General features: G+C 38.9%; 1 protein-coding gene across 1 annotated transcript in view; it reads left to right on the top strand.

Annotated features, from left to right (window-relative positions):
- The window catches only part of CLVS1 (clavesin 1), a gene marked incomplete at both ends in the record, with an annotated part of 202,371 nt that overhangs the window by 62,699 nt on the left and 119,570 nt on the right, over positions 1–20,102 (top strand). The window contains one exon of the mRNA XM_081265768.1: positions 12,734–12,908. Within this exon, the coding sequence (XP_081121894.1) occupies positions 12,734–12,908 (175 nt within the window). The remainder of the gene's footprint in view (positions 1–12,733; positions 12,909–20,102) is intronic.

The following is a 20,102-nucleotide window of genomic DNA, read 5'->3' as shown; positions in this document are numbered from 1 at the left end:
TGTAATTAACAGAAAGAAACCCATGTTGTCTTTAACCACTTCCGTAAAATAATTCCCCAGAGAGGCATCAGAGCTTCCATGGGTGAAGTTTCCAGGTGAGGCAAAATTAACTAATCCTTCCACTCTACTGCACCTGGAGTAGGAAAAGTCTACCAGTTCTTTGAAGTTTTTGTTGTTGTTTTGTTCTTGTTGCTAAAGTTATGTTGAGCCCATGTCCTTTATTTTATGGTATTAAATTTTATCTTTTGTTTGCTTTTGAGTCCTGCTTTTAGGAGGGGTGAAAATAAGGAACCCATATTCTAATTGGAGGCAGCAAAGTAGGTCCATGGGAGCATTCAGCCCACTGGTTAATGAAGAGGGTATAGGGAGAAGATGTTGCCACTCTTGGTTCTCTATGACCTTCCTGACTTGGGCTAGACTTGGAGTGGAATAGATGCCTATGGGCCCTCTTCTAGAAGAAACCTAGAAAGTCCGAATCTCTACTCTGATGTGGACATAAACCATATATATCCACTCCTTGTCAATTAGTACTATAGTCATAGCACCACAGGTTTCAGTTGACTTCTGAAACTGCCAAAGGGTATTTCTCTGGGGAAATAAACAGAGCTGCAGTTCTGGGAGAAGTGTAGATGTGGTTTATAGAAGGGGCCATAGGAGTATATTTATTCTAGTTTCAGAAGGATGACAAAGCTATTTCTAGTTTTGAACCATCACTAAGTTTTATAGGAGTTTTCAAGATCAAGAATTCTTCCCACCAGGCTTGCCTTCCTGGTACCCAAACACAGAAACATTGTAGTCAGTGGTCAGGGCCATCCTGAGCCTGGGAGCTATCGCAATCACAGAAGCCTTATGTCCTTCTTATCTCCAAGAATCAAATATCCTTGAGGTGTCTCAAGAAAGATAAAATAAAGGGTGATAGCCAGGTAGAGGAATGCCAATCTTCAAACCAGCCAACAGGGTGCATTTCTATCAAAGTAGATTATAAAGCTATCTTAATGACACGAGAATGTCTTAATGATTTCTTGTGATTCCCTCCTTTTAATCTTTTATGCATTTGATTGCTTGCTACTGTTTCAGTGGCTGATGATTAGGAAGGCTTGATTTTTTTTTAAAGGGGAGAGAATAAACCAAATTTGAACATTTCAATCAAATTGCAGCCTCTAAGTTCAGTCTGTATTAAACCATCTGATGTGAGTTACCCAAATTTTCAAGGGTTCAGATTTCAAGTTGTAGGCAACAAATTTTAGAGCCTTGTGTTTTAGTCAGCTATTTAACTGCTGCAACTAGAAGACCCAACTAGAACAATTTTAGGGGAGGAAAATTTATTTGAGAGCTCGTGGTTTCAGAGGTCTTAGTCCTTAGAAGTTTGGGTCCATTCCTCAGGGCTTGAGGTGAGGCTAAACATCATGGAAGAAGACTGTGGTCGTGGGAAACAGCTCATATGGTGATTAGGGAGCAGGGAGTCCATTTGCCAGATAAAAATATATACCCCAAAGCCATGCCCCAATTCCCATTTTCTCAGCCACACCCTACCACTCAGTTACCACTCAGTTAATCTCTATCAGGGAATTAAATCACTAATTGGGTTAAGACTTTCATAACCCAATCATTTCGCCTCTGAACCTTCTTGCATTGTCTCACACTTGAACTTTTGGAGGACCTTCAAATGCAAACCCTAACACCTTGGGACTTCTCTTAATTTTAAGATCTTGTTATCCTGCCAAAATATATTGATTGCTTTTTAAAGTATGGAGGTCTGGATTTTTCATTGGCAACAGGCAATTTTCTGAATTGATTAAAATTAAGAGAAATTGTATAGTTTCAACTCAAATTATAGGTGTCTTCCATGACACTCAACAACACAAGTTGTTCTGCTAATGCACTATTTAATTCAAGTTTCCTTGAACACAGTTTTCAGAGTTGGTGATTTGGGAGAGAGGTACCTTTTGATTGCAAGAGTAATTGAAGAATGTCACCAAGAAAGAAGGAGCTCAGGAGTGTAAAATCATTCAGAGCACTGTGGTACCACGAAATAGATGCATTTCTAAAATGCTTTCTTATTTTGTCCAAGTTCTTATCCTGAAAGTGATTTTCTGGTTCTAAGAGTCGGACTGAAGAGAAAGAATATTTCATTTCATGTCCTGACTAGTATCTTACCATGAACCCAGTGCAAGATCTGTAAATGTCAATTGAATCTCATTGATACCCACATCACTGGGAGATCCTGCTGTCTGAGGCCCCAATTAGGCTGATATGATCCTAGTTCTATGCATAGTGCTAAAAAAATCTTTGTGGAATGATTAATGAATAAATGCATAAACCTAAAGGTGTTATTTTGTGATTTTCAAAGTTGCCAGTTTCCTAGGGGGTATATGTTCTCTCTATCATGAATTGTGAAATCACTCTAAGCTGTTGGACAGGAAGGCTGAGCAATCTGGCAACCTGCCACTTGCTTTTGGATAATAGATGTAGAAAAGTCCTGGTTTGAAAAGTGTTAATTGGAGATAGACTGGCCAAAATGGAAGTTCTAAATTCAATGCTTATTTAGCTGAATGACGTGCTTATTTGTATTCTTGAGACTTTTCCTGGTTTTTACTTTTCAGATGCTCCTCAGCCAAGGGAGTTACCAGAATAGACAAGCATGAAATTAATTTTTCATAGTTGTTTAGTAATAGATGGAATGCTCATAGCTCACTTCCATTGGGATTTTTTTTTTAAATTCCTCTTCTACTGCTCCCTACAGACACTGGCACAATCCTCATCCAAATTGCTGAATGAAATAAACCCCTTTCTCGATTGCTTTTGGGGCTGTTGTAAAGTGGTGTTTGGGGACTAGTTCTTTCCCAGTGGGCTAAGAATCTGATATACCAGCTTCTGTCTGTAAACATCCATCTAGCATTTATTATTAACTCTTATAGATTGTCATTTACTCGCTTCATGCCCAAACTAACCTTGTGTGAATGCATTCATGGCCCTTTCTTAAACCCAAATCAAACTGAGAATGCACTGTCCATTCCTCCGCTTGGATCTGTGGTGCTCAGTAGCATATTATTCTATATTAATCTGACCTGTGATGGAAAAAGTATATAAGACACACATAGTGGTGAGCATGGGAGACATTGAAGAGTAGAGAAACTCACTCACCAGTGAGCTCAGAGTGGGCTTTGTCTATTTTCACATCTTAGAACTTCCAGGTAAGTTGGTTACTGCCTGCTTTCTTTACTAGGAATCATTTGCTGAGTATCTACTCTGTGAGGGTACTGGTGATTTGGGGGGATTCAAAGGTAAATATATCATACTCCCAGTTCTGATAGAGGTCATAGTCTGGGCTAGAGAGACAGTATTCCTATGATATGGATAAGACAGGAAATATTCTCTCCTGCAAACATGGCATCTGCTTAGGGTAGTATTTCATTACATTTGAGTGGTATAAAAGTAGACCCTCACTAAACCATGTCTGATAGGCAGCCTCAGGGTCAAATGGTGTTGGCATTAATGTTCTATGTGGCTGTTCTGGGGACCAATCCTTCCCATGGAATAACTAGACATAGCTACAGCCTCTGTGACTCACTTCCTAACAGAGTTTTTCTGGTCCCTCACACTACCACTGTCCTTTCTCTTCATGCTGATAACTAATCTGTAACTCAATTCTGGAAACCCCTGTGCCCCATGTTCTCACATACATGTATTGTAGTATGTGAGATACATACATGCATTTTTTTAAGTCACCTCTTGATAATTGGGCTTGATCCCAGACCTCTGCTGCCAATCCACCTGTCTCTAGTCTGACCCACCCCTAAAGCACTGCTACCATCACTTCCCTCCTCTGCCTGAATAGTCAGTAGTTCCCAGAGCAGGCAGAATGAAGATAGCTCAATTAAATATTAAATATTGAACTTTATTTTATACTCCCTTTCACCTTCCCCATTGCACAGGTAGATTTACTATTTTTTGCAATGTGTAGTATCCATGTTCTTGGTTCACACTATTGTTTATGTGGCTCCTGCTGCTCTTTTCCTTTGATGTCCAGTGTTTAAACCTTCCCCTTCCTCATGGACCAATTGAAGACTTTTCAAAACCCCAGTGTTAAGTGAGTTCTCCTTCATGTATTCCCCAACCACTTCATGAGCCCTGTTTTCTATCTGATATCATATTTTCTCATGTAATAATAAAAACTCCATGAAATTAGCACTTTATATGCATCAATCTGAGCCAGTTGATCTGCTATGACTTCAGGTGCACTATCTCACCTTGTCATTCATTTCCCAGTGAGGTGGTGCTATGGTCCTCCTGCAGATGCAGAAACTTAACCTCAGAGACATACAGCAACTTGCTAAGCACACATAGAGCAACATCAGGGTTGGAATTAGAATCCACCTAACTCCAAACCCTATGCCTTAATGACCATCCTTTATTGCTTTCCATCTCCCTATATTTTATTTTAAAAATATTTTTAGATGTAAATGGACACAATATTTTTATGAATTTGTTTATTTTTATATGGTGCTGAGGACCAAACCCAGTGCCTCCCACGTGCCGGGCAAGTGCTCTACCACTGAGCTACAGCCCTAGACCACTATCCCCCTATATGTCAGTCTTACTGGTTTCTATATACTGCAGAAAAGTGAAAAAATCCTTTTGTCTTAGGGGTCTTACACAAAGTAAACTTTCAATAAATATTTGAATGTCTTCTGACTGCTTTTGAGTTCTAAACACCTCCAAATTTGTAAAAGACATTGAATGGTAAGAAATCAAATTAACTATTAAAATGATCAGGTAGATGCATTTAACGTTAATTTCATTCCTTTCAGTTCTTGGGAATATTGTGACTTACTTAAACAACTTCTTTATTTAAACCAAATAACTACTTAGAAAACCAACTCTACATGGTGAGTTGTTTCCCCTCTTTCCCTTCCCCCTTCCCTCCCTCCCTCCTTCCCTGTTTTTCTCTCTTTCTTTCTCTTTCTCTCCCTCCTCTTTTTTTGTTCTTCTTTCTTTTCTTCTTTTGAGAATATAAGCCTCATCAAATATACACAGCACACACACACATACACACACAAGCAGGATGATTGATACACCTGTTTTTTAAAGAAACACAAGGAAGAAACTGGCAGTTTGGGATTGGAAATATGTGGTTTCAAGGGTCATTTTGAATGTGGATGAGAGTACTCTGCATTCTGGTGTCCATATCCAGATATGGATAAACCTGCAGCCTCTTATCTTCAGGTTTTGCTTGAGTAGGAGAACACTGTCTTCATCATTCTTATCCTGTTTTCTCTAGACTCTTTCAAAATCAGGGCCTTGTTCTTTGACAAGAATGTTACCCTTTGCAGTATGTTCTTAGTAAGCAAAGGTACAGGTGTGGCAGAAGGTTGTCCCCATACTTGACAGAGATAGACAAACATTTGCACTGACTCTAGGTATGTTTTTTTTTTTTAAGTATACAATATGTTAGTCAAGCTTCTGTGACCTGAACTGAATAAAAAGTTCAGAAAGCAGATGAGATGCTGCAGCTTATCTAAAGCTTCACAGACAGGAACTGGGTCTTGTATGCTATCAGGTGATGTGTTCAATCCAATATTCTGCCTATCTGATGCAGAGCTGTGGAATGTCAGGTATTCTTGCATTACAATTACTAAAGTCAGTAGGTAATTCAATATTCTGGTAATACAATATAATTATGGCCCATCCTAATGCAAATTGAATAGTTTTCTGTACTTACCAGGATGGAATGGAATTAAAAGAAAAGAAAATTCACTTGCAAGGCTTTCTTTCATTTTTTGCCTTATTTCCTTCTTTCTTCCTTTCTCTTAGTCCTTTCTTCTTTCTTCTTCTCTTCCTTTCTTTCTCCTCTGGAGAATATGAGCCTCATTAAATTATGTGAAGCAGAGTTATAACCAGGATTCTGCTCTCTGGATAATCATCTTTGCTGAGAAAAGTTTATTTAATTTGACTTTCTATCTAAAATTCAGCATAGTAAATTTAAGGTTAACCTCTTGCTAACATTGATTCTTTAGTAGCAAAGCCAGACATTTTTCATGAATATCCTTCTTAAATCTAATATTGTCAGAAACAAACTTTTTTTTCATTTTCCCATAGAGAAATAAATATTAATTTGCTGAAGAGCACAATGACACATAAAACAGTAACATTGTACAGGTAAAACCCAAATCACATAGAAATTATTAGAACCCATTTAAGAAAATGCATCATCCAATTGTAATTCATTCTGCTGTCATGTATAACAAATTAAAATTTAAAAAAAAATGCATCATCCAAGTTCTTGTCCCACACCATTTTTTAAAGACCCTCAAACAGAAGAGGAGAAAGTAGATTTGCTTGAACATAACAATGCGTTGAACTTTCCTGTTCTTCTGCTACATCACCACCATGAAAGCAAGTAGAAATTCTATCTCCTTTTTGGATGTGTTTTCCAACTCACAAGCTCCTTAACACATTTCTTTTTCCATAATGCTTGGAACAATCTCCACAGGGAGGAACAGGAAGTTGCTCTATGCTGAACTTCACTCTTCCGTAGGTAATTGCATTTGTGGTAAGCAGCAGGGGCAGGATGCAAGCCCAGTCACCTTCTTTGAATACTGTCCTTTTGCCATCATATCCAGAGAGGGATTCTTCCCCAGCCAGTGGTCAAATGCATCGTCAGAGAAGATCCAGAGGGCACACCTTCCTCTCTTCATTGGCTAAGGCATCAATATCAGTGAAGGGGCCAAGCCCAGTCTGTGACTGTGAGAACCATGGCATCACCACATTAGTGGTTAATTCTGGAAGTTTCAAATGAGATGAAGAAACAAATGCAATGTTTCTGCTTCTGTGACTAAGACACAGATATGTGGAGGCAAGCCATGTGCAAGACCACTTTGTGCTTCACGGTAGAACTTAAAAAAAAAACACTGAGGGGGACGTTCTAAACACTTAAACATATTTTTAAGTGTTTAGTTAAGAGGTTACAAACTAGAACTGGTCAAAGGCTTTTAACTATTAGTGTTGACAGACTTCTCGCTGCAGCAGAGAAACTAGTACAGGAATATGCACTATGATTTCAAAATTGAGTAAGAAGCTTCCCCTGCTCCTTTGGAGGATCAGTTCTACTGATGACCCTCATACCTGCACATGACATCTCATCACCTATGAGCTCTTTTTTTTTTTCTTTTTTTTTCCAGTATGAGTCTGGCCTCAGGATCTAGATCCTAGAATCCCCACTGAAAATTCAAAGCACAAATGAGTCACTTCTTAAAATTTAAATATCTTCTTATTGACCAATGCTTATTGTTTTCCACTATTTTGTACCTCATTTGTATGGAATTTTACAACCTCAGGTAGCAATAATGTTGGATGTTCAACTCATAGAAACAATAGAACCTAATAGTGAGTCACTATTCTTATCTCTAATTATTCATAGTTTAATGAAGAAACTCCTGTTGATAAGCTATTTCTAAGTTCTAATGAATATAAAGTCATTTTGGAGATGAGGAAATATAAGTTTTTTGCTTTCTAACAATATAGCTTTTTTTAAACATTTCATCAGCAATGTGTTGTTTTTTTTTTTTTTAGTGCCTACACATAGATTAACATATTTAAGTCTAAAATTATTCATTTAAAACTCATATCCTAGGCTGGGGATATAGCTCAGTTGGTAGAGTGCTTGCCTCACATGCACAAGGCTCTGGGTTCAATCCCCAGCACAATAAATAAATAAATACACAAATAAAAATAAAATAAAGCTCATATCCCCCATAACTGATTATGGAATAGATGTTAGTATCCATTTGTCATTTATTAGCTCATTTTAAAGTAAAGGTTAAAATACTCTGATAGAATTGTGTTTGCAGGCAATAAAGAAAATTTAAAAGATTTTTCTGGATTATTAGAGTTAAACAACATGTAAGTCTAAATGAATTAATGGAATGAAGAAATTCTGAAAATGGCTTCTTTTCTCATTTCCACAATTTGCATGAAGTGGCTGAAGTACTTATTACCATTTTGGTTTTGCTGGAAACCTGGTTATAACATGGAGATGGCAGGTCACAAACTCTAATAGGCCTGTTTTTTTTTTTTTTTAATTTTCAAAAATCAACTTTTTGTTCACAATTTTAGATTTGCAGAGGTATTGTGAAGATAGCATAGTTACTTTATAGTCTGCATCTAACTTTCTCTTATTATTCATCTTATATTGATATAGAATATTTGTTATGATTAATGAATCAATGTTCATACATTGCTGTTCTCTGAAGTCCATTCTCCAATATTTCTCTAGTTTTTACCTAATGCCCTTTCCCTGCTCAGGACTCCATCTAAGAGAGCACATTACCTTCCTCATCACGTTGCTCTGGATTCCTCTTGGCTATAATAATTTCTAGAATTTCCTTTTTTTTTTTATAAAATTGGCAATTTTGAGGAGTGTTGGTCAGGTACTTTGTAGAACATTTCTCAATTGGAATTCCTCCAATATTTTCCTCGTGATTAATCTGGAATTATGGTTTGGTAGCTGGAAGTTCCCAGGTAATTGCCATTTTCATCACTGTAGCCAGGATAACGAATGTGATTTGTCATTGGTGACATGACCTTGATCACCCAGCTCTGGTAGTGTTCATCAGGTCTCTCCACTGTACTGTTACTCTTTCCCCCAACCCTCCCCCAATTTTTACTGTACTCTTTGGAAGGAAGTCACTATATTCATTCTTAAGGATCTGGGAGCTATGTTCCATGTCCTCGAGGGTAGTTTATCCCCATGAATATTTAACCAATAGGTATTTTAAATTTTAAAAAGCTAAGAGGATTGCACAAGTCAAGATGCTATAAATAGAAAAGAGGAAAAAAGAAAATTTATATGTGGAAGTCAAGAACTAAGGAAACCAAGATAATAATTGTAGTTGAGGAAAAACATAAAGTCGAACTCCTCAGCAGGGTAGTCTCGTACTAGAGACATAGTCCAACTCTTTCCTGCCATCCAGTTTCACTGCAAAAGTGAATTATTTGAACATTTGGCAACTATAATGAGTCTTCAATCTTTTATTCTGTACTTATCTCATGAATACAATACTTCCTTCACTGCCAATCCCTATTCTGTATCTTGGTCTCCAAAATGCATAGAATCATTTCCAGGACTGCAGACAGAATTCAGTTTCTTTTCTTAGTGTTGGATTAAACACTAGTCAGTGCCTAGGAAAGTTTGCAGCAAGATAAAGACTCTAAGGAATGTGATAATGAAGAAAATGGAGATAGGGAAACTGCCAGTTTCCTTATCTCTAATTTTTAGGTGAGAATCAAAGCAGGATGAGTTTGGTTGCAAAGTAAAAGAATGTATTCATTAACATCTAAAGAAATCCACCTGTGTAGCTTGTCATTCAACCCCCACCTCCCACCTTGCAGACACACTGTGGCTCTCCATTATATCCTGGCCCACTACCACCATCAAGGAGTAAGTAAGTAATAAAATGTGTAAAACCTCTCTGTTGAGTCCTCCAAGTTTTTTTCTTTGGGATTGGTAAAAACAGTATGTTGGGGCTTTTGTAACTCTGGAGTAGAAATTTGGAAATGGATATCAGTGGACACACGATGGAAAGAAAAATTCTTCTTATTTAGAGGAATAAAATGAGTTACAGAGTGATTTGCTAAAGATCTTCATAACTAGTGATTTCTATCTTCAACATTCAAGAAAGAATTCTCTTAAAACTCCTCAAAAATATCCTTGTTGTCAAACAAGTCTTTTTTTCTTCCTCATTTTCTTTGATTTTTTTGTGTTATTTGCATTTGTTAACTACCTTCCAGTATTGGACAGTTATTGCTGTGTAGCAAACCATCCCACAATTCAGTGGTTTAAAAAGCCATCACTTATTATTGCTTTTGTTATCTGGGGGGCAGCTGGAGTTTAGCTAGGCTGGGTTCAGACAGATGGTTCTGCATTTTAGGAAGATTGACTAATTGGCTAGTGGTCACTACTCTGTCTTGCATCCTTCTCTTAAATCCAGAATGATAGCTGTGGCATGCTTTTGCCATGAGTGTTGGCAAAAAGGCAAGAGAACAAGAGGTGACGTCTGAGGTCCCTTACAAGTGAGGCTCAGTACTGGCATCAGTACTGTCATGTCTGTCTACTGAGGCTCAGTACTGTCATGTCTGTCTACATGTCAGTAGCCAAAACAAGTCACATGGACAAGGGACTGTGTCCTCAGTGAGATCATAGCTAATGCATGGATCCAGGGTAAGTCATGAATTGGGGCCAGTGATGCATATTTTTGCTGTTTTTTTTTTTTTTTTTTTTTTTTTGAGACAGGGTTTTGCTGTGCTGCCCAGACTGATCTTGATCTTGAATCCATGATCCTCCTTCCTCAGCCTCCCACGTAACTGGGGTTCCAGGAACATGGCACTGCATCTGACTTCACATTCTTGCTTCTTGAAGCATTCTCTTCTTACTTTCTTTTTTAATTCAGTACTGTTTTGATCCTCTCATATTTTATTATTTCTTTAATTCTTCTTCCTTCAACCTCAGTACTGTATGTAAAGTTTACCTAAGGCTCAGTCTTCCTTTATGTATGTGTTCTTTCTAAGAAAGCTTATCCAGGCTCAGATTTCTTGATGCCCCAGTGGTCATTCCAGTTTACAATTGAGTATTTCCATATTACCCTCTAAATTCACCTAAACTCATAGTCTTTGGTTCCATTCGCCACGTAAATCAGTGTTTCTTTCCAATATAGAATTGTATCTCTGTGGGGCAATGGTGGTGAATGCCTGTAATCCCAGTAAGGAGGGATGCTGAGGTAAGAGGATCACAAGTTCAAGGTCACCAATCTAGCAAAGCCCTAAGCAACTTAGTGAGACTGTCTCAAAATGAATAAATAAACAAACAAACAAACAAACAAATAAATAAATAATAACAACAACAATAAAGGGGTGGAGCTATTGCTATTCATTTTAGGGAAATCCTGGTGGTTAAGTGGCCCTGGGTTCAATCCACAGTACTCAAAAAAAGAATTTTTTTTAAAGTGCATCCTCTGAAGAAGATTGGGTCATTAGTTGATGATGTAAAAATAAATGCAAAAGCAAAAGCAAACAAGGCCCCAGTAAAAATTTTCCCTATGTTAATAAGAATAGGACATCTCTAAAAATGAAAAGGGAACCCATGTGAAAGAAAACAATGATAAGAAGAGCTATTAAGAGCCATTTCATTTGAGAAAGTTAATTTTTTTAAAAAAATCCAGAGCTTATATGGGTTGTCATGACCTCCCTATGAACAGTCAAGTGTGTGGTGTGGGAAGATCTGAAGTTTATTCCACAGAGCATAACTAACTCCAGGGGGTGGTGGATTTGTGGGAGGAAAATTTCAGCTCAGTATAAGAGGGGAGGATTAAGTAAGAAGAACAGGAAGAGAATGGGTTGTATATCTTTATTTTTTATTTGTGTCACTCTTCTCTATAAAGTCCTATTCCTCATTCTCCCACTAATCCATCAAAATCTGCTCTTAAAGACTTGTCTCTAACCTTTTCCTTAGATATTCCAATGTTCTCGATCCCTCTCAATTTCTGTTGCTAATCTCCACCACCCACAGCTAAATTAAGGCTCTTTGAAAGTATAAACAGGACACATTACTTCAAGCATGAAACACAACACTGGATTCATAACAGCAATTCAGAAAAATTCTTACCCACTTATTGTCTAAGCACAGAATTCCTGATTTGTAATTGGGAGACATTAGGCTTAGCTGGAATTCAAAACCAGATTGGAATTATCGGGAATATGATGATTCCGTGAACATAGGCTTCTGATTTTAGTGAAAGCCAGAAGGGAGCTGAAGATTTTGGCATCACTCACCATCCAACCTTATGTTTTTCTACTCATCAAAGACAGACTGAATTCAGAGATTTTCTGAGATCTTAGATTCGTAGATCAGATAATTCACAGGATGAAACAGAGTAAATATGCCATCATTTCTTCACATCTGAAAATTATTTTAAACAAAAATCACCTGGTGATTGGGGATATGTGAGATGCAGAAATACACAGGGTCCTGGAGAACTGTCACTCTAGTTTGTATTCAGGTCTGCCTGTTGTGATAGTTACTGATGCACTCAAAGCAATTTCCCTCCCAAATCACACTCTGTAGACCTTCAATGAAAATCAGCTATTCTTCCTGCTTTATTTTATTTTTCTTTCCATGAATTGAAGCTAAAAAATAGCATCAATTGCACGGATGTTTTTACACTTTTAGCAAGATTTTAAACATAGCAGAGGAATAAAAGATGTTTAATCAAAATAAGCAAAATAAGATTGAGGCCTCATCTTATCTGTGCAGCAAGATTCACTGAGTGCCTAGGTACTGTAGACACAGCTTGGATTAGGGCCCTTCCCTGCCCTTAAAAATATAGGGGCTCTGAAAGGGAGAGCAACAAGTAAGGGGTGCATTTCACCAAGGTGAAATCAGTGCTGTAATGGGAGCACAGTACAGAGAGCCATGGGAATGCACAAGGGTGTCACCTCATTAAGTTTGGGGTGCTCATGGGGTCATATCAAGGGTAAACATCCTTCCCCAGAGCCTCAAAGCATCACTTCTGGAAAGTGCAGTAGAGGCATTTTCAGCTGTTCTGGGACAGGAAACAGTGTGACTTGCAGGCTGGGCTCATGCAGCATTGGTATGAGGATGCCAATGTGGTTTGGTGTGACGTACTGTCCATTGCCTGTTTATCCTCACACATGGCTCTCCTTTCTGCCCTGGTTACAGGAACTCGTTTACAGACATCCTCCGTGCCATCCTGCTATCATTGGAAGTCCTTATTGAAGATCCGGAGCTCCAGATAAATGGTTTCATTTTAATCATAGACTGGAGTAATTTTTCCTTCAAACAAGCCTCCAAACTGACACCTTCAATCCTCAAACTGGCCATCGAAGGGCTGCAGGTATGTCGACTGATGTACAATGCGAGACTGTGTGTGACCATGCCCTTTTTCCTTCCTTTTGCAACCAAAGTAATATTTGTCCTTTAGAATGAAAAAGGAAACTTGGATGAAATTCATCTGGGAGTGCTCTGTATTTTTACCTTAGCTTGAGTTTAGATGTTTGCTTTTTTTTTTTTAATTAGCCTTCATTTTCATTAATAACTCTAAATTACTATTACCACGGGCACAAATTACCTACTGCAGCAATAATGAATAAAGCTCCGAGATATTTAGCTTAATCCATCAGAGAGTTAACAAAAATTAAAACTAGGAAACATCTGCTTTATGAGCATGTCCCACATAGAGGTGGCATGGGAGCTTGCCAGGGTTTCCAGAAGCACTTTAGTGCCCCAGAAATGCGCCCCGTGGATTATCACTTCCCAGAGTGTCACGTGCTGCAGTATTTGTGCTAATGTGGATCACTTCGGTGCAATCAAAGGAAGCAGATGAAACTCTAACCCCCTGTTTGTGTGACCAGTTGTTGTTCAGACTTTGGGAAAGTGGTTTTTTTTGTGCTTTATGAGAGCAGGGTGGCTAGTCTCTTGAGACCCTTCTACTTTTTAAGGTTCAGTGATTTTTATGAAAAGTAACTAACCCAGAGAGGCAAAGCTACTTAGCCTCCTGGTGACACATTATCACAGTATAAAATTAATGGCATAGTTTGGCAATGTTCAGAATCAGCATAGATCAAACTTGTGTGCCTTCTTAATTAGGCAGGAAAATTGACACAATGGAATAGCACCTATCCCCAATAAATGGTAGTGATACGCATCTGGTATGTAGGAAAATATGGACATTGGACAATTCTCAAATCAGATATTCCTCATGCTCTTCAAAGTGCACTAGTTCAATCACCCCTGGAATTCTAGTGCCACAAGTAATCGGTAGTTCTATTTCTTAAACTATGACCTATTCACAGATAGCCTTTGCCAAATACCTAGCACCTTTGGACCTCTGATAAACATATGTCTATTGAGAAGTTCATTGGTTTAGACAAAGGGGAATGAATGGAATGCTGTGGGGGGAGGGCGATTAGGAAAAACAGTAGAATGAATCAGACATAACTTTCTTATATTCATATATGAATATACTACCAGTGTAACTCCACATCATGTACGACCACAAGAATGAGATCCTAATTTGAATAAGTTATGCTCTATGTATGTATAATATGTCAAAATACACTCTTCTGTCAGGTGTAAAAAGAAAAGAGAAAGTCCTTTGTCTATTTTTAATTGAGGCCATTGGTATCATCATCATTATTATCGAATGGTGAGGTTTATTTGTATATTATGGAGGCAAGTCCTTTGTCAGAATATGTAATGTGAATATTTTGTCCTTAAATGGCTTAGATATTCATTACCTTAATGAAATATTTTAATGAGTGAAAGTTTTTCATTTCAATAAGGTCCAATTAACTATTTATTTTTTCTTGATGAATGTTCTCAGTGTTCTGTGTAAGAAAACTTTCACCAAAATGATGAAGATCTCCTCCTATATTTTGTTCTAGAATCTTTATAGATTTAACATTTATGCTTTGGATTATGATTCATCTCATCTTTTTTTTTTTTTCTGTGTAAGGTGTGTCAGGTCACTGTCAATACTTTTGTGGGGATGGGTTTCCAGGGATTGAACTCAGAGGCACTCGACCACTGAGTCATATCTCCAGCCCTATTTTATACTTAATTTAGAGGCAGGGTCTCACTGAATTGCTTAGAGCCTTGCTTTTGCTGAGGCTGGCTTTGAACTCCTGCCTCAGCTTCCAGAGTATGAAGATTACAGGCGTGTGCCAGAGTACCTGGCAAAAGTATTTTTTTAAAAAAATCTGTAGACAGTCAGTTGTTTTAGCATCCATGAGGAAAAAAAAAAGATCTTTCTTTCCCCTTTGAATTGTTTGTATGTGAAAAAAAAACACATGTTTATTGAAAGGATGTTATTTATTGAAAAGGTTTCCCATTTCTCAGGAGAGAGAGTGTATGTACACTGCTGACATTTCAGAAGAGAAGTAAGGACACATCGTTTGAGGAATGACAAATTGTCCTAGGTGGCCACATCAGGCAGTGCATAGTGGGTACAATTTTTATAGTCACGTTTGCATCTACAGATTACGTGGGGAATCCTGAGCACGGATCTGTGTGTTCTTGACTCTCATTCACTTTCTCTCAGCTCCAACTCCCTTTTTCTAACCCTCTTCTCATCTCAGACTTTGAGCACCTAATCTCTCTCTTTAAGCTTTTATCAAAGGGAGTCTTAAAGTAGGATTCAAGGCTTACTTCCTGCCCCAAAATTATGCTGGCCATATTTCTAGGAATTTCTGTGCAAGCTTTGTGTAATCCCACTTTTTAAAAGATAATCCAATACATGAATAAGTAGCTATGATTCAACTTCTCTGCCTTTATAAGACTTTTTTTCCCCTCATAAATCAGGAAAGAAAAAAATGTCTTTATCTGACCCCATGTTCCAATTTTTCTTTCTGAAAATGTGATATCACATAATATGTTCATTGCCAACCTCTCTAAGGTGATATGGGTCTACTGAATTAATGTGCATGAGTGTGATTTGAAAGGTAAAGCTACACAGGAAAGTAACCTGTTCTTATTAGAAATAGCAGATGTCCTTTGGTGAGGCACGGTAAGGCCCATTTGGACCTTCCCTTATTGCATATTAAGGTCCACAATGAATTCCACAATCCCTTGTGTTTCCAATTAAGGAATAGATGCTAAAAGGTGAAGGGGAAATGAATGAGACCAGAATCAGAGAGGAGAAAAACATATTTTCCCATCATCATCCAGAGTAGCAGTTGGATCTCTTTATTATTCACTCCTTTTATAAGGCAAGAGAAACCCCTTTGATTATACCTCAGACCATTCTGGAGTCTGGAGTCTGGATTGGGGTGCAGTTTTTTCTGGGAGCTCTGCCTGGCCACACCCTGGACTTCTTAGAAGGGTACAGATCTTCATGCCAGTGAGAGGTCAGTGGTCCCAGGGAGGCTGGGCAGATAGGTGCAGCTTCTTCATCTGGGACGTGAACGCCTCCAACCTGCCCCTTTAGCATGTTGTCTTGGCCACACTGGAGAAGTCGTCAGGGCTACTGCAGATGATTCTGTTCTTGTCCCATAGTGGATAGTCAGCTCTGGCCAGCTGCTAGCAACTTCTAACTCCAGACCTCCCCCTCTGTCTGACTGTGGCAACATTCAGATGCCATGGCCCACCTTCTGCAGGCTCTCTGGGGGATCTTCCTTCAGCACAGGGGTTGTTTCCATCTCCCAGTGGGCATAAATCCTTCTGATACCTTGAAAAATCCATCTCTGGTACTAAGCAGAGTTTCTGTCTTTTCACCAATGTTGCACAGAGGAGAGCCTGGTACAGGTTTCCAATTGCTAGCAACAAAGGCTCAAGAGAAATTTTAGAGGAGAAAGGGAGAGTTACCCAAGTCAGCAGCAAAGAGAGAAAAAAAAGCCATGCTCCTCTTTCCTACCATCTGGGGAGGACAAGGTATCTACTGGACATGTGGCAGCCCACAGGGGAGGCAGAGCCCATGTTTCACTGTCGAGAACTTGCTCTCTTTACCATCTTGCCTTTTGTAGGACCCTCCCTTGTCAGGGGGGATAATCAGAACACATTGGTGCTTGGCCATCTGGTTTGGAATTTGACCTCTTTGTAGGATTTGTCTAGGTTTACCTGCTGCTCAATCCCTGGAGAGTTTGGAGCTCTGGACTACAAAGTACACCTGCACATATGTGCACGCACGCGCGCGCGCGCACACACACACACACACACACACACACACATACTTGCAGATGTGATCCAATACCTCCCATAGGGAGAAGAGGGCGGGGCCATTGTTCAGACAATGAGAATTTAAGGTTAATGTTTGGTCAGTCCTGCACCCTGCATCACAACCTAGTTCCAGTGTCCTGGATTTTAGTGCTATTATTTTGGTTCTTAGTTCTTCATAAAGGCAATTGTTCAAGGAGAACTTTAGTGATTAATTGTCGTGGGTTTTCCAGAAAGCCGACTCTAACAGGGAGGAGATTTGTTTGGCAGTGCTCTTAGGGACAATATGTATAGAAGGGAATCTACAGAAGGTTGGGCAGTTGGAGAAGTTAAGCGGGGATTTGGTTCATTCCTATGAAGGGTTCAAGGAATGACTCTTCAGAATCGTCCCCAGTTGGTGTCAGGGTTCTCAACCTTTTTATTCATACTTTGTTCAGTCATTGTGTCCTCACTGCCCCAGGAAGAAGTTTCAAACTTGAGCAAAGTCAATTTATTTGGCCTGAAGCCCCAGAGAGTGCTGTTACCTGAGGCTTTGTCCTGGTAGCCCTCCCAGAAGGTGAGGTTGTGTATCAGACTATCTACTGCAATAAACAAATGCTACTTAGAATATCCTGCAATGCAATATTTGGGTCTTTTCTTCTGGGTCTGGATGTACAACTGTTTTTTTTTCTTGGTCTCATACAGTGTCAATTAATCCCAAATGGAGGTGATGCCAAGTGATACAAGAAGTGTGGGAACAGAGCTAGCAACTTGCTGACAGTCCTTTCATTGGGTTGATTAGTTATATTTATATGCTGCAAATGGATAACAATCTAAAAAAAAAGAAAAAAAAATAGCTCCCGGGTGCAGTGGCGCATGCCTGTAATCTCAGCAACTCAGGAGGCTGAGGCAGGAAAATCACAAGTTTGAGGAAAGTCTCAGCAACTTAGTGAGACCATGTCTCAAAAAAAAAAAAAAAAAAAAAAAAACATCTAAAAGGGCAGGGGATGTGGCTCAGAGATAAAGCACTCTAGGATCAATGACTATTCTTTGAAGGATCATCAGATTTTTACAAGCTCTGCTGTATCAGCCAGTCATGAAATGTTCAAGGTGTATCTACTGCATGTTTCTCTTTTCATCGTAATATTTTGAGGAAACAACATTGTCTAGAATATTAAGTTGTTTCAGTTACTTAAATATTCTAAATATTTGTTCAAAGAACTTTAAATATTAATTTTGAGAAGTCATTTCCTTTTGCCCCACTCTTTGATCTTTTTTTTGGGGGGGGGTTATCAGGGATTGAACTCAGGGGCACTTAACCACTGAGCCACATCCCCAGCCTTTTTTTGTATTTTATTTAGAGACAGGGTCTCACTGAGTTGCTTAGCTCTTTGTTTTTGCTGAGGCTGCCTTTGAACTCACGATCCCCCTGCCTCAGCCTCCTGAGTTGCTGGGATTGCAGGTATGGGCCATGGGGCCTGGCTCACCCTTTGATCTTTAAATGTGGTCAATAATATCTGAAGGAGACATTGAATCTATTCATTACAACTTGTTTAATTTTTTTAAAATCAAACTTAACATAATATTTATGCCTCCATTTTAATAGAGCAGAGCATTATTCTCTCAGTTCTGCCAGGGAATTCTGGCAGAATGAACAATACACTGAATTCTTGCTCTTGAGCTTTATAATGTTTCCAAAATCAATTTCTGAAATTATTTCTTGTAAATTCCTGCAGCCCAATCATTATAATCAACACTTGTTGTTTATCAGTGTGCAACCAACCCAGATTTTGAGAAAGCTTTCTGGGCTAAAGTGTTTTACTTAGGAAGAACTATAGCCTTGTATCCTGTGAGCTATTTACAAAATATTTGACTTATTTAAGGACTCAAATATTTGTAATGGGTTTAGACAGCCTGTTTTCCTTTCATTCAGCAGAAGGAATCCAGGAAGCACTTTTTTCTTTTCTGTCATTCCCATGTGTCCTGTCATCATCCTCTGGCAAAGATGGGCAATTTATCAGTACATTAATTTTTTGTTCAAAGTTTATGACGTCTTTTTTTTTTTTTTTGGTTTCTTAAAGATGTTTTCATAATGTTTATATTGATGCCGATTCTGTTTCTCCCAACAGGTTTCAGCCAGTCTAGTGGCATGGGAAGTCCATTTTTTTTCCTAATTCTTTTTTCCTTAACTTTGTGATGATTTACTCACTGTAATCCAGGTGGGAGGGTATTTGGAGCAATGCTCAGAGATGTGATTAACTGCAAATCATTTATCTCCTTAAAGTCTCTTTTGTTACACGTTTTCAGACAGAGACCCATTCTCTTTGGCCTCCTTTTTCATCCCCTATATTTTTCATTTCCTTTTCCAAAACATGATATGCTTATTTGCTCTGGGGAATACTAAGTGCCATATTCAGTTGAAAGAGTAGAATGGGCAAAAGTCTGTCATGTCAGTGGGCAATGTGACAGTTACTGTGTACAAATGAACGGATCATGTTGTGATTAAAAAAAATCAGGCAGATGCATTTCAGTCAGTAGTAGATTCACTGTAATTCTATGGTCCCTATCTCAGACATGCAGATATTCTGACTCACAGTGTATTCATTCAACATAAAATATGGGTGAAAGTGCAGCGCCAATCCGGCAATATCAGCATCATGGGGAATTGGGAGAAAATGCAGATCCACAGGTTCTAACCCAGGCCTCCTGAATCAGAAGAAGCTTTTCAACAAGTCCTGCAGACGATTTGTGTACATGTTAAAAGTTTGAGAAGCACCACTTTGGCATGTAGTGTTAATGTACACTGCAATGGATCTCAACGTCAAGAGCATCAGTCTCCCCTGCAGGGATTTTTACAACCCACGACACTGGATGCCACTCCCAGAGTCTCTGGTTCCATATCCCAGGAGCAGTACTGAGTTTATTCTTCTGGAACATGTCCAGGTCTTGCCTCTGCTGCTGGTAGAAACCACATTTTGGTGTGGGTAAGAACAAAGTCCACCATCTGGGCTTCAATCCTGGCTCTGCACTTGACCCTCAGGCAAGTCATTCATTCTTTAGTTTCCTCAGCTGTACAACGTGGTGTTTTAACTGTACCCACTTCATAGGTTTACGGTGGAAATGAAATAGTACATGAAAAGTGCCAACACGTAGCCAAGGCTCACTGAATGCTTGAGTAATTTTGAATGACAAGGCTAGACTTTATTCCTGGGTCTCTGTGGCTCCAAGACATTCATATAAATTAAACCTCACTCCATCCCTCCAGCTCTGTAAATCCAGATCTCAGAACACCAAACCCCACCAACCTGTTAACTGGCCTTAAACAAGGAATTCTTATCCCCACTAACCATATTTAATGACGTAGACCCTGATTGGGCATCACTTATCTAAAGAGTGGCAC

Source organism: Spermophilus citellus, assembly GCF_964194105.1.
Source record: "Spermophilus citellus genome assembly, chromosome: 14".
NCBI lineage: Eukaryota > Metazoa > Chordata > Mammalia > Rodentia > Sciuridae > Spermophilus > Spermophilus citellus.
Note: the sequence above shows the minus strand (reverse complement) of the source record. Positions and strands in the feature narration are given on the sequence as shown.